The sequence below is a fragment of the Charadrius vociferus genome, unplaced genomic scaffold, assembly GCF_000708025.1.
Source record: "Charadrius vociferus isolate BGI_N301 unplaced genomic scaffold, ASM70802v2 scaffold200, whole genome shotgun sequence".
Taxonomy (NCBI): Eukaryota; Metazoa; Chordata; class Aves; order Charadriiformes; family Charadriidae; genus Charadrius; species Charadrius vociferus.
The window spans coordinates 1,692,269-1,705,637 of record NW_009646515.1 but is presented as its reverse complement, the minus strand read 5'-3'; the positions used below and the strand labels follow the sequence as shown (position 1 = coordinate 1,705,637).

At 37.8% G+C, this 13,369-nt stretch overlaps 1 protein-coding gene across 1 annotated transcript in view; it reads left to right on the top strand.

Moving 5' to 3' along the window:
• MAP3K15 (mitogen-activated protein kinase kinase kinase 15) overlaps positions 1–13,369 on the top strand; it is a 65,592-nt gene that overhangs the window by 1,698 nt on the left and 50,525 nt on the right. The window contains exons 2-4 of the mRNA XM_009884838.1: positions 2,639–2,662; positions 7,916–7,987; positions 11,349–11,542. Of these exons, the coding sequence (XP_009883140.1) occupies positions 2,639–2,662; positions 7,916–7,987; positions 11,349–11,542 (290 nt within the window). The remainder of the gene's footprint in view (positions 1–2,638; positions 2,663–7,915; positions 7,988–11,348; positions 11,543–13,369) is intronic.

Here is a 13,369-nt window from a genome sequence, read left to right as displayed (position 1 = left end):
CCCCCCCCGCGTTGTAAAGCTCAAGGACAAATCTGGGAACACTGGAGAGTGACTGGGTCACTTGAAGCTAGAAAAGCTATTATCTGCCTTGATCTGTCTTCTGCTAGGAATCCTGTCAGTGTTACTGATCTCTTCCTCATCTCCCAGTTGTTTGCATAACCTCCTTAGCCTGTGTAGGCCCATAGCATATCTTACTAAGGGATCAGAAGGCTTGATTTAAGTTGCTAGAACCAAGTAGAGGAGATCTTCGGGATCAAGTGCTAGAGTAGTATAAGCAGGGCACTGGGACAGGGTTCAGTCCTACCCTGTCGTGGTTTAGGCCAGATCAGCTACTGGAGACCTGGGGGACCCCAGATGGGACAGACAGATACTCCCCTTTACCCCTCTTCAAAGAGAGAGGCAGAGGAGGGAAAAAGAGACTTATGAGTTTAGAAGGAACTAAACTACTTTAATGAAAGATCAATAATAAAATAAAAGGAAATAATGAAATGTATACAAAACCATATCAAGCTCCCAAGATGACAGTCACGACACCGGCTGGGGCTGGGGCAGGCCCACACTGGAATTAGTGATGGACAGGAACTGGATTCTGGATCTGCATTCAAGATCAGGATCACAGGCAGACAAACAGACTGAGTCCTCCTCAGACGTCAGCCATTAAAGAAAAAGAGAGCTGACCCTTTGATCCCTCAGCTTTTATACTGAGCATGAGGCAGATGGGATGGAATACCCTGTTGGTCAGTTTTGGGTCACCTGTCTTGTCCGCTCCTCCCCACAGGTGGGACCCCACTGCGCTTTTCCGCTTCTGACCCTCCAATGGGGCAAATAACAAAGTTGGTTGACCTTGGCTGTAACAGCAATAAGTATAAGCAAGGTCCTCTCTGCATACCATGCCTGGGCATCAGCTATAAACATTGGTCTTATCACTGTGAGAGAGCGAACATTGTCTGCACAATATGCTGTTCATTTCAGTGGTTAGAAGAGGCCCAGCTAAGAAGCAAAGCTACTGAACAAATTTGGTCCTGTTTCACCTCAAACCAGGACAAACCCTGATGTCCTTGATACCTCTTCTGCAATTGAGCCCCAGTTTGGTGTTGCATACCATTCAAATATGCTAATATACCTTTCTTAGGAATATTTCAGAAGGTAGATAGGGATTTTCTTGGGGTCTTTCAGTGAAGAACAGTTCATGACACATTTCATGGCTTAGGTGCTGGATAGTTTTCAGCAGAGTTCATTTCTCTCTGCTGAGAAAGATCATTGTCTGCAGTAGATAAAGCTCTACAGGAGATAATTGCTTAGCTAGGTAGACATACTAATTTTCAGATATGTCATATTTCAGATGTGTAAGCCTTCCATCACTTTTGTTCTGAAGTATTTTATTGGGCTTAAGGAGTTTAAGTTAACCAGTAATTCTGTTCAGGTTTTGGTACCTTAATATGTATTTTGACAATCTGCTGCTGTTTCTTTATTCTCAGGTTTACGACTAATTTGGTTAGGTTTTTTCCCTTCGCTTCAGGAATTTATTACTTTACTTTGATCTGTGCATGCCTCTTAAGAGTGTCTAACCTAAGTGTTATAAAGGCAGTATTCCTGACTGCTATTACTTTTATTGGGAAGATCTGTGAAGTTCAGGCAGCCTGACATTATATAGCTTATTTCTTAAAACCCATCCTGAAATTCTCCCAAGAGTTGTCTCTTCAGTTTCACCAATGTTCTTTCCAAAACAACCTAGTTCCAAGCATATAAAAGAATATATAATCAAGATTTCAAGAGTGTCATATATGGAGAACTTAGATGGTTCCTGATATTTTGTCTGTTGTTGAGGAGAAGAGCACATGGGCACGATCATTTCTATGCAATGGTTGTCCAAGTAGATTTCAGGCTGTCAGATGTCAAGTTGCTCAGGCAGAATCTTAGGTGGTCAGAGCACGTACAATTAAATTATGTCAATAACCTTGCTTAGAAACAAGTCTGTATCTAACATTTGTAGCATGACTTACCCGGAGATCTCTTTAGTTTCACCATGCAGTGTTCATTGGACATGTAAGTCATCACTAGAAGAAGGAGGAGGTTTTTTACCAGCAACTGGAAATCTTTGAGGTCTGGTTTACATGCCCCCATTAGTTTATCATCTGCCTCATAGTTTCAATATCTCTCTTTAGATTTTGAGGTGAGAAGAATTAGGGTGTAGGAGGAGTGTGTCGGTCTGTGCCCATGCAGGTAGGAGAGGAGCCTAGGTATCTTAAGGATACTCTTTCAGAGAAAAAAAAATCTCCAGCTTTAAATGATTTTGTCTCACAAGTGCCCAGGGTGTGACTGGGTATGTGGAGTGCCCAGCCTGAGAAACTTCAGTTACTAGCAAGTACAGCTTCATCTACTGAGCACTTCTTTAAATAAGTTTCTTCTTTAAATCGTTATTTTTTTCCTAACCTGAACTACTAAAACTTTTGTTGATGTTGTTCTGTTCCTTTACTTTGAATTTGCTGTGGCAGGACATATGGATTATGGGATTGTGCTCTGAAGAACACATCTGTATGTTGTGTGTATATATATGTGTACCAGTTATTTTTATTAGAAGTAATAATTCCCAGTAAAAATGAATAAACATTTTTATTATCTTTTTTTCCCCCCCCAGGATATGGTATCTCAGAAAAACACAGTAAGTATTAAATCCACATTCATTTTAAAACACAAAATGAAGATATTACATTTGAAGCAACTCTAGTAACAAAGCTGCAAAGCATATATATGTTCTATCTGGTTAAAGGAAGTCTGTTTTACATATATACAATTCAAACCAGTTGAGATCTTGTTGGCTTCCTTTCCAAAGTAAAGCTAGATTAAAAAATTATTTTTCTTTAGAAGTTCCTTTTTAAGTTCTACAAAAATGCCAGTAGCTAAATGTTATATATGTAGGTTGATAGATCAAAATGTAAACTCAGAAATTCAAAGTCTCTTTCTCCCTTTGCCACATTTACCCACTTGTGCAAATGTATATGTGTGTGTCATGCCTTAATATAGGGCTTACTCTTGTATCTCAATCAGCTTTGGCTACTGTATACCCATCCTCACAAATTCACAGATTTTACTTATGAATGCTAAAGTTTGTTTCCCAAAGTAAAAATATTCTTACCCTTAATGCAAGTAAAACCAAACAAGTAAGTAAGCCTGAACCAAGATAAAATTTAGTGGTTATTTTAGACTTATTGGAATATGCCATGATATCTTCGACAGCTGTATGTGTTATCATACTTCACATCATGTTAGTGGTCATTTTTGTTAAAATGCTACACTGTTATTTTGAGGACTATTGAATTTGCAAAAATCTTAGACTTTCATGTATTCTTTTCTGTTTCCCCACATTCACCATACACTTTTAAAAGTTTTCTTCTGAAGAATACAAAGCAGGACTAAAATAATAAAATGTTCTTAGAGTTTGCTAATAATTTAAAATAGAACTAGAAGAGATAATGCATTAGTCACAGCAGTTTATTTTGAGCTGCTGTTTATACTTGGCCACAGCGCTGCACGTAGGCTAAAGATAGATCAGTCTGAATGCATGAGTAAATCCAGGTCATTTTTCTGTCTGTCTTGGTGATCTTTGAACTAATTTCACCTGTGGGGTGGGAACTGCATTTACTGCTCTGTAGCTCTGTGAAGGGAGGTCTCAGAATGAGGCAGATTTGCTTGTGAATGCTACTGTCCATTAACTGGTGGATGATCAAAATGTCACAAGCATGTGTTTTCCTCTCCACAGCAAGAGGAAGAACTGTGACTGAGCCATTTGGTGGTAATTCCAGAAACAGAATAAAGGCAAAGGGGATGGTGGCAAGTTCAGCTTAGCGTGATCAGATTAGCAGCCTGCAGTCTTTTCTTTTGGCAGATTCTTTCCCCCACAGAGGGAGGTATTTACCTTCGCATGGAAGAGAAGAAAAGATGGGTCTGATGACATGGTTTCTACAGCAGGGCCTGGTATTAGACCTGTAAACACCATGTGGCTAGCAAAAGGGGCATGGAGGCAGCCTGAAACTAGGATCCTGATCCCTCCTTTAAAAAGGATGGATTGCCTAACACACTTTCTTCAAGTGCTTAAATTAAGAAAACAATTTTGAGTAAAATACAGTGAGGAAAAAAAGAAGGCTTTAAATACCAAGTATGGATTCTCGACCCTTTTATGTTATTTGAAGTTGTTCATGTTCTTTTATTAGATAAATGCACTCTTGTATTGCATTCTTTTATCAGTTTTTAAATCAAATTACAAGAAACTAATTAACAAGCTAAACAGTTAATAGGTTAAAACTTTTTGTTTTTCTAAGTTGGAGCTGACTTCAAATAGACAATTGCTTTCCCCGCCTTTCAGATCCAATGAGTTGTCATGAGACATATGCAGTTTGCTGTTGCCCCAGTATGGTACCACTTGCTTCATTGCTTGGTTAAATATTTTACAGCTGTGTGGGCAATGTCTTGTTTGAAGTTAATTGCTAATGAGGGTTGGTGTGCTAGTTAAGTAGGTGCAGAACTGGTGTGAATTTACTGTGTCCGATCAAGTACATAGTCACGCAACCATTTCAGTTTAAATGCTGAATATTAGATACAACAGTTAATACTCCTGTACTAGGGTTTTGTATTTTCCTTTCACTTTTCCTGATTGAAGAGTGTGGGTATGCCTCTGCCAGAGCTGTGGAAAAGCAGAAGGAGCTTAGATGCACACTTCACTAGGGTCTAGAGGCATGTTGGAAAGAGCATAGATACTCGATCTGCGAAGCCTTCCTCCAACCCAGAGGTAGCCACAGGAATACTCTCAGTGGTTTTATGTAAGTTTTCTCCGCATCTTACAAGCTCTGTGTCCACACAACTGCACTGTGTATAGGGGAAGGGGGACAACTGAGATTGCTACTAGGCATTGCACGCTATTTTTCCAGCAGCACGAGTGAAAGTTTCTGTGCTGGCTGCTGTAGCACGGAGCTTTCTCTGACGTTTCCCTGCCCGCACCTTTGCTCTTTATCCTGCAAATCTCAAGTCATGTACAAAGGTGCAAAAAAATCATAACATAGAACAGGTGTGGAGCTGTGTTAAAGAAATAGAGAAGATGAATGTCTAGTGTGTCCTTTATGGTGATTTTCTTTTGTGTATTACAAGTAAGCCTTGAAGAAAATTGGTGTTTTCCTTGTAAGGAAACTGTTATGCTAATTCAGCATCAAGGAGGAGGCAAGAGTAAGGAAACTGGACATACAGCTGAAAACAAAGCATAGAAAAAAGGTCAGCAATTCATTTGGGATTTGGTCTGACTACAGCTGATCTAACAGTGAAAATTATACAGCAGCATGCTGGGATTCTGTAAGTCTGAGAGATTTAATAGCTTACTGTCTGAAAAAAGAATGTGAGAGTAGGACAACTTCCTTCCTTCCTTTCTTTCACCATCTAGGAATGAAGTTTTCAGGGATAAGATAAGATGGTGAATATGATTCAGTTCTACTTGACTCCCCCAAACAAGCAACTAAAATTCTGTATTGTTAATTTATGGCATATGTGGATGCAAAAGGAAAGAATTATTTGCTATGGGAGTTCAGTTCCCAAGAAAGAATTGCCCTGGCATGAAATTCAAGGTCAAGATTCTGTGTCCCATCAGTTAGGTTTCCTTCTGTAGAGCTCCTCTGAGGACTATCTTCAGCTAATTTTACTTAGGGTATATGCACAGCTTCCTAGTTTCTGTCAAAATTATCATTGATAAAATAAATTGCAAACATGCAGTCTTGCAGAACAGATTGATTCCTGTGTCGGTATGGAGACATCAAGGTTTGGGAGTGCAGTGATGCTGCTTGACTGTAGGGTAGAGGGAAACAAGTTTATCAGTGGAGAATGTTCTTGTGCTTTGGAGTTTCTTTAGATGTCAGATAAACATTGGTTTACTGGAGAAGTGAAATCTCAAGGATTTTTGAAAGCAAACAATGTTAAAAATATAATCTTCCCCCAAACCGGAGTAATAGAAAAAATCCATGGGAATGTTCTATTTTGATGCAACATTTTGTTGCTTATATTTAATTTTTATTTTTTTTAATGGGGAAATTTCCTCTCCCTCTACAGAATTTTAAGGAATGGTGCATAAAAAAAGTCCCAGATTGAGTGAAGGAGAGAGCACAAGGGGCTTTTTAAAAACTACTGCAAAATGTACAGCCCTTCTGGCAATAGTTCTAGCATTGGTTGCACGTAGTTTGAGATACATGCTTCAATCCTTTTGATTTGTTTGAATGTGACACTGAGAATACAAACTAGAACTTCCAATTTTGGAAAAATTATTACGGCACATACAGAATATAAGGAGAAAGACTTAATAGTTAATTTTTCTTTAGTTGATGGAGAAGAGGAGGCTGAGGGGAGACCTTATCACCCTCTACAACTACCTGAAAGGAGGTTGTAGAGAGATGGGGGCTGACCTCTTCTTCCTGGTGAAAAGTGATAGGACGAGAGGAAATGGATTCAAGTTATGTCAGGGGAGGTTTAGATTGGATATTAGGAAACATTTTTTCACTGAAAGGGTTATTAGACATTGGAATAGGCTGCCCAGGGAGGTGGTGGATTCTCCATCCCTGGAGGTGTTTAAAAAAGGGGTAGATGTGGTGCTTAGGGACATGGTTTAGAAGTGGCTTTGTCAGGGTAGGTTGATGATCTTAAAGGTCCCTTCCAACCTTAGCAATTCTATGATTCTATGGTATGCCTGAAGAAATTTGAATAATCCTGTTAATTGCTTTCAGGGAAAATATTTAAAGGAAAGTAAGCTGGCTATTGAAACGAAAGGTTTATTACAGTATGCTTAGGCCTGTGGGACTGATGAAGTATTTTCAGAGATTTAATTTTTTTTTTTCATTAAATCTTGGAGCAGCTCTTACAGTAAGCGAAGAATAATGTCTGGACCATGGAGGAGTCATTAGCAAAAATTCTCCTTGATCTAAAGGGAACAGGATTGCAATTTATCCTTGCCACAAGGAATTTTTATGTTGAAAAATCACTTTTTATTGTAATTGGCAGAAAGTCTCTTCAGAGTTTCAGTAGCTGTATAAATTAGACTGTACCTACTGTTTCAAGGCAATGAACGTTTAAGAAAACTAAATAGAAAGATTTTGCACTTAGACTCATATTCTCCAATTTAGTAGCCCCAATGGATTAAAATGAGAGCCAAGACTCTAAAGTATGATTACATTATATGAATTTAATAATCTGAAGAAGTACTATTGCAGAGAAGCTTTCTATTTTTTATTTTCTGATTATTTTTACACTATATAAAAGTTTGTATGATATGATCATTTAATGATGTATTTCTAAAAAAGCCTGAGGCAGCAGAAGTATTAAAAGAGTTTGCAAAGGGCATGGAATGAAAAAGGAGTAGAAACATCTTAAATACAGACGATCATTTTTCCTTTTAGAAGAGAATAGTGCAAAGGCAATGGGTAACCCAATAAATATTGCTTTTAATGTTTCTAATAATGAAGTATGCCACTGTTACTATTTATATAATGAAAACTAAAGTTTTAAAAATTTATTTATGAAAGTTAGTTTTTATGGAAATGTTACTATCTCAAGGGATGTGTATTTGTAGTGGTTGGATTATAGTTAACTAATCAGGTAATGAATCTGATAGCTTCATAAAAGTAAGACTTGAAAACATCTTAATGATGACACAAGGAGTTGTATAGACAAATCATGTAGATAGAGAAATCTTACATTCTGGGTGGCAAAGTATTGCACTGGTTTCTTGGCCTTGTACATATGGACTTGCTAGAAATATCTACATTCATTTTCTGTTCTTTCTTTCTCTAATAATTTCTCTATTCTTGTGTCATGTCTGTCTTTTTGATTCTTACGCTGTTTTGTGGTGGTGTTTTCCTTTTTGTTGTTGTACTTCAATTTGGAGTAGGTTGCCAACCACAAAGCTTTTCTTCGGGTTCAAGTACCTCCTGAATACCACAGTGGTAATCTGATAGGCAAAGTATGTATCACTTTAAATCTGCTTTCTGTTGAATAGATGTGCCAGATTATTACTGTGTTTCTAGGCATTTAAAAATGTATAAGACATTATAATAATGTATACATTAATGTATACATTATAATAATGTATACATTAAGAATAGTGCTTGGCAGGGTCTTTCCTTCAAAGTGATTGTAATATTGGAGTACTTGTTTCTTGCAAGCTAGATACCAAGCATTTAGGATATTTGGCTTGTGATAATCTCTCTTCACAGTCTTTACATTAAAATACTGCATGTATTCAAGTGGGAGTATATATGGAAGTATTTTTTAAAGGTTTATAATATCTTAGTTTCCTGTATTGCAAGATGGATAGGAATGTAAGTCACAGAAAACTACTTTGAAAACCTTAATTCTGAAGACAACGGTGGATTAAACTCTCTGAACACTCAAAAGCTAGTGACTTATTTGAGTGAAAGCAGTTCATTTTCTGTTATCCTATGTGTTTTCCTTCTAACTGCTTTGGAAGATACGGTGAGCACTACTAATACTCTGGATGCTTGAGCAAGTGGCAAAATGAACTGCATGGCTCAAGTGAAATAATTGTGCTATTAGCTGTGCAGGCATAATTCCCTCTCTAAAAATGCAGGGTTTTTACTCAAAAAGCCCTTTAATACTAATTTAGCATCTCTGTCACAAAGTGTAGCAGTACAATTAAAAAAAAAACCTGTTTACATTATTAAGGTCAACATTTTACTTTTAACAGCATTAGCAAAATGTTTAGAGGAGTATTTTAAGACAAAAAGCACTTTACGTTTGGCCTGCCCTGCCTAAAGCCTAAAAATGGCCTATGTGGGCCTAACTTTTTCAGCCCTTCAGTGAAGGCATGGCTTTGTGCTTAATTCCTTTAACCATTTTCCTCTGAATAACAGGTCCCTCTCTCAACTTAAGTGCAGTTATTTCCTTTTTTTTAAATGTTCCTAAACTTTTAGATCTTTTTGTGGTAGATTTTAAAATGTTGTGATTGAATACAGAGGTTTCGTTGCTAGCATATTGGGCATACATTATTTGCTGGATGAGCTATTGGGAACTTTTTTTTCAATCTGCTTGTGTTTTTGTATTTTTTAACTTAAATTTCTCAAAATAAAACAACAAAAATAGCTTAACTACTAAACCTGAAATAAACCAACTCAGCATGCAGTCTTTATAAGCTATGAAGATATAATTCTATTATAATTCATAGATTATATATCTTTGCAGCTAGAGGTGCTATATAAGTTACTTCATACGTACCTGTGTCATTTATTTGTTATCTTAAAAAGCAATAGTTGGTGTATGACAGGACAGTAATTTTCACAATGGTGTCAGAGACCAGCCTTCTGAGTAGGCAATCTGACAAAGCAAGGATGATATTTTTGAGCCATCTCTAGCCCTTGCTAGTGCAAGAAAAGTAGATGGACAGAACTGGGGTTTTTTTATAAGAAAAATATGACAGACTCTCTTAGAAAGGCCACAAACTCTATATGAAGGGCCTTAATAATTTATTATATGTAAATATTGGACAGAAGAAGCTAGAAAATTCAAGCTGGTTGCTTTTCAGGCAACGTGACATGCTCAAATATGTGCAGGGTTCCTGAATCTTGCACACAAAAATGTGTCTGTCATGGATAAAAATGTGGTTTTAATTGCATGGATTTCATTCTCCAAAAAGACGCAAGAAATCTAAGTCAAATAAATGAGATATCGGCTGAATAAGATTAATACAGCTTCATGCATATAATTTAATTTTTTTTCTGAAAATAGCTTTGCTTTTTCAGAAGATGACTGCGGCTCTGTTTGTGTTGCAAGATACATCATACTTCAAGTTAGATTTTTTTTTTCCATTGCAGGAAGAGCTAATTCACTGTTACAGGTTTAATAATAAAGTTTATATACAAGAAGCTTTTGTGTTGCATTGAACTCGGTGTTTATTTGAATGAACCTGAGACTAAATTGTTTTAACATACTGGTAGTTTAGGTTGCAAGTTTTCTGAATTTTTAGTAGGAAGTAAAGATAACATTGCAACAGATAATGATATGTTACAACAGAGATACTGTACTCTCTTGTGGTGTTTATGAGGCAGGAATGTGGCTTGATCTTTATCTGTTAGAAATAATTTAAAATTCTAAATCCTTACAGACTCAGATCAGCAACAGGATGTCACTGATACAGGTTATTTTCCATCTGTATTTTTAGTAACTGCCTGCCCTACATTGTTACTTCCTGTGAACAGTTTATTTCTCGTCTGGTTTATTAATGCATATAAAATGTGCGATCTTCATATCCATTCTTTCCATCATCTCAGCATTCTCCTGTTGTTCAAGGTGACTTTAAATGGCTACGGCTCTATTGCAGGCTTAGATGATATGAAAAAATGAAAGGTATGATTTTGCTGTATGTATCTGATGCATTTATTTGATGCCTTGGTATCCCCAAGGTGATAGTTGAAGGGTATTTAGTGGTAGTTGATTGTGTTAGATTTATCATACTGCCCCATTTTTCAGTGCTGCTATCTAGTTACTCTGAAATGCAAAGTTTACTTTTCTTTTAACAGAAGAGAATTGTTGTAGCTCGAAATGGGATACTGGTGCTTCTAGTAGCTGTTGAAAACTTTGCAGTTGTCTGGTTTTGGGGCTCTTGCTTAGGAGTTGAAGACTCTAACCTTGCTGGTTTCAGGCTCTGAAGGGCATTTCCTGTTTCCTCTCGCCCTTCAGCACCTTGATCATGTTTATGCTTTTTATGTGGCATGTTAAGGATTTTTGTTTTTTAATTCTAAAATTTTGTGTTAAAAGTCTTACGTGTATTACAAAACATTTCAAAGTTTTGTAGGTTGGTTGGTTTGTTGTTTGATGGCAGCATGCAGCAGATGTTTTGTAGGCTCTTCTGGATTAAACATCTCCATAAAGTCCTTCCAATGCCTGTGTTTCTGTAGTTCTCTCTCTCTTTGTGGGTAGCTCTGCATCATATTGTTCCTAGCACAGAGTGAGCCGAGAGGACGCAAGTACATCTCTGACCCAAAAGATTTGGGAGCAGAAGGTTAGCTTGTAACTGTCAGACCCTATTAGGATCTGTGCATCACATGGAAAAAATATTGAGTAGTTTTGTTGTATTGTCTCTTAACATGTACGGACCCTTATTCATAACCCTTGTTAATATTTGTAACTCTTCCACAGAAAGTTCCTTGAATGTAATGCTTGCAAATCTTGCGTTAAACAGTGTACTAAAGCTTCATAGTGCACCAGCCCTAATCTAGTTGTTTTTTCTGACAGCAAAAGATTCTGTGTATACCCAAGCATATTTCCACTTCTGTTTGTTTTTTAAACTGTGCCTGTTTTTCTTTTAGGCTTCCAGTGGCAATTATTATTTTATTCCATACATCGTCACACCTTGTGCTGACTACTTTTGCTGTGAAAGCGATGCCCAACGAAGAGCTTCTGAGTATATGCAACCCAGCTGGGACAATATCCTGGGGCCACTTTGTGTCCCACTGGTGGACAAGTTTATCAGCCTTCTCAAGGATGTTCATGTTACATCATGGTAATTTTACAACTCATATGCCTGCAGAACCTTTGACACCTCTTTTTAATGTTATGAAAAAAGACAAGAGTCTTGTAGCATTGATTTTTTTTAATTTCTTTTTTCACTGCACTTAACGTAGCGTTGAAAAAAACTGCTAACTTTACTGCTTTCTGTATTTGATGTCCTGCAGTTGTTGCAGTTAACTAACCATGTTATGCCATAGAGTGATTTATGGTTACTTTCTGAAATATCATTAAGCGAAGGCAGTCCATGGGTAAGGTAAAGTGCTTAAGTATAAATTATGTGCGTAAGGTTGTAAGAGGAGATAAGATCACAGCCTCTTCATAGAGCTCAAGGCCAAAGACTGGCCTTTTCTGTTGCCAAATAAGTATAGGACGTATAGGGCAGCAATGTAACTTCCATGGTTGGGCTTGAGTTTTTTTGTTTGTTTGGGGTTTTTTTGAAATATTAGCCTTCTGATATCACCTAAGAAACATGATACTGTTCAACAACTTCTACAAGGGACTGTTGGAGTTTTGAGGACTGAGGCTGGGGATGGAAATCTCTCTTTCTCAATTGCTCACCCTGTACTCTGCAGCGAGTCCGTTGTTTTTTGGGTTTTTTTTTTGTATTTCTGAAAACACTGGGAAAGACTGAGCTTCTAGGTTTTATTTTTTCTAGTGTCTGAAGCATGAGGTGGCACTGAGGACCCTTGGATTTCTTTCTCTTTCCCCATTGCTATCCCACGCAAGTGAAAGTCTCACCTAAAAAACTCCTTTTCTCACCTGGTCCCACTCTTAGGATCTCATAGATGACCCTGCCCACACACACCTTGTCCCTTACACCTCCATCCATGGCAGGTCTGCTATTCTCTTGCACCTTGCTGGGCAGCGACCGGGACATTGCTGGCCTGAAAAAGCTCAGACTGCCTCTTCCTACTTATCAAAACAGTCCTGGAGGGGAGGCTACATGCAAGCAACACAGGCCCACTTTGAGGAAAGGGATGAGAGGAGGAGCAGAAATTCAGTAAAGTTGGTCAGCATACAGGAGAGCTGTGCTCAGCAGTGTAGACTCATGAAACTAGTAGCACAGTTGGTCCTGGTAGTAGTAAATTTTGCTACTGCTTAGTGTTTTTGTCATTGTGAAATGGTACTCTGGGCACAAGCTGTCCAAAGCTACCTGTATACTTTGTCTCTGACATTTATGACCAGAGTTGTGGGTGATTTTGGTTTGATAATTGTGTCATGAAGTCCTACAGTAAAGCCTCTTTTCTTTCTTTCATTTTCAGGCTGAAGTGCCTGAAAAGAGGCTTTTGTTCAGCTGCAGAATTAGACACTGTTGTGGTAGATCCTGTAAGAGGAAGATGTAGCTAGATGATCCCTCATTCTTGCCAAAAGCTCGAGTAAGTTTGAAGAGGTTAAGTGTTGCATCATTCTTGAAAGCAAGACTCCTATTCCTAAGTCATTTAGATACTTTTGAAAAACATTATCCGCTATCTCCCTTTGGTTAGGTTAGCACAAGAAGGACTAATTATCATTAGCTGGGTAGAAGGCGATGCTGGACAGAAACCTGAGATTGGAAACCCATAGTGACTTAGGCCTAACCTCCACTGACAGTGAAACAACTATGAAAAGCTTTCCAATAGTGTGTATTGCACCCTTGCTACTTTGCATTATAAACACATCTCACACGCTATATGTAAGATATAATGTGTATGAGACAGAAAGCTTTGTTTTCTTTGCTATGTATAGGGCCTATGCTAAGCAAAGTTTAATACTTTGCAATGCTCATTTGTAAACAAAAGCATTGTATGCACTTGACTATCTGTCAGGTGACATCTGCTAG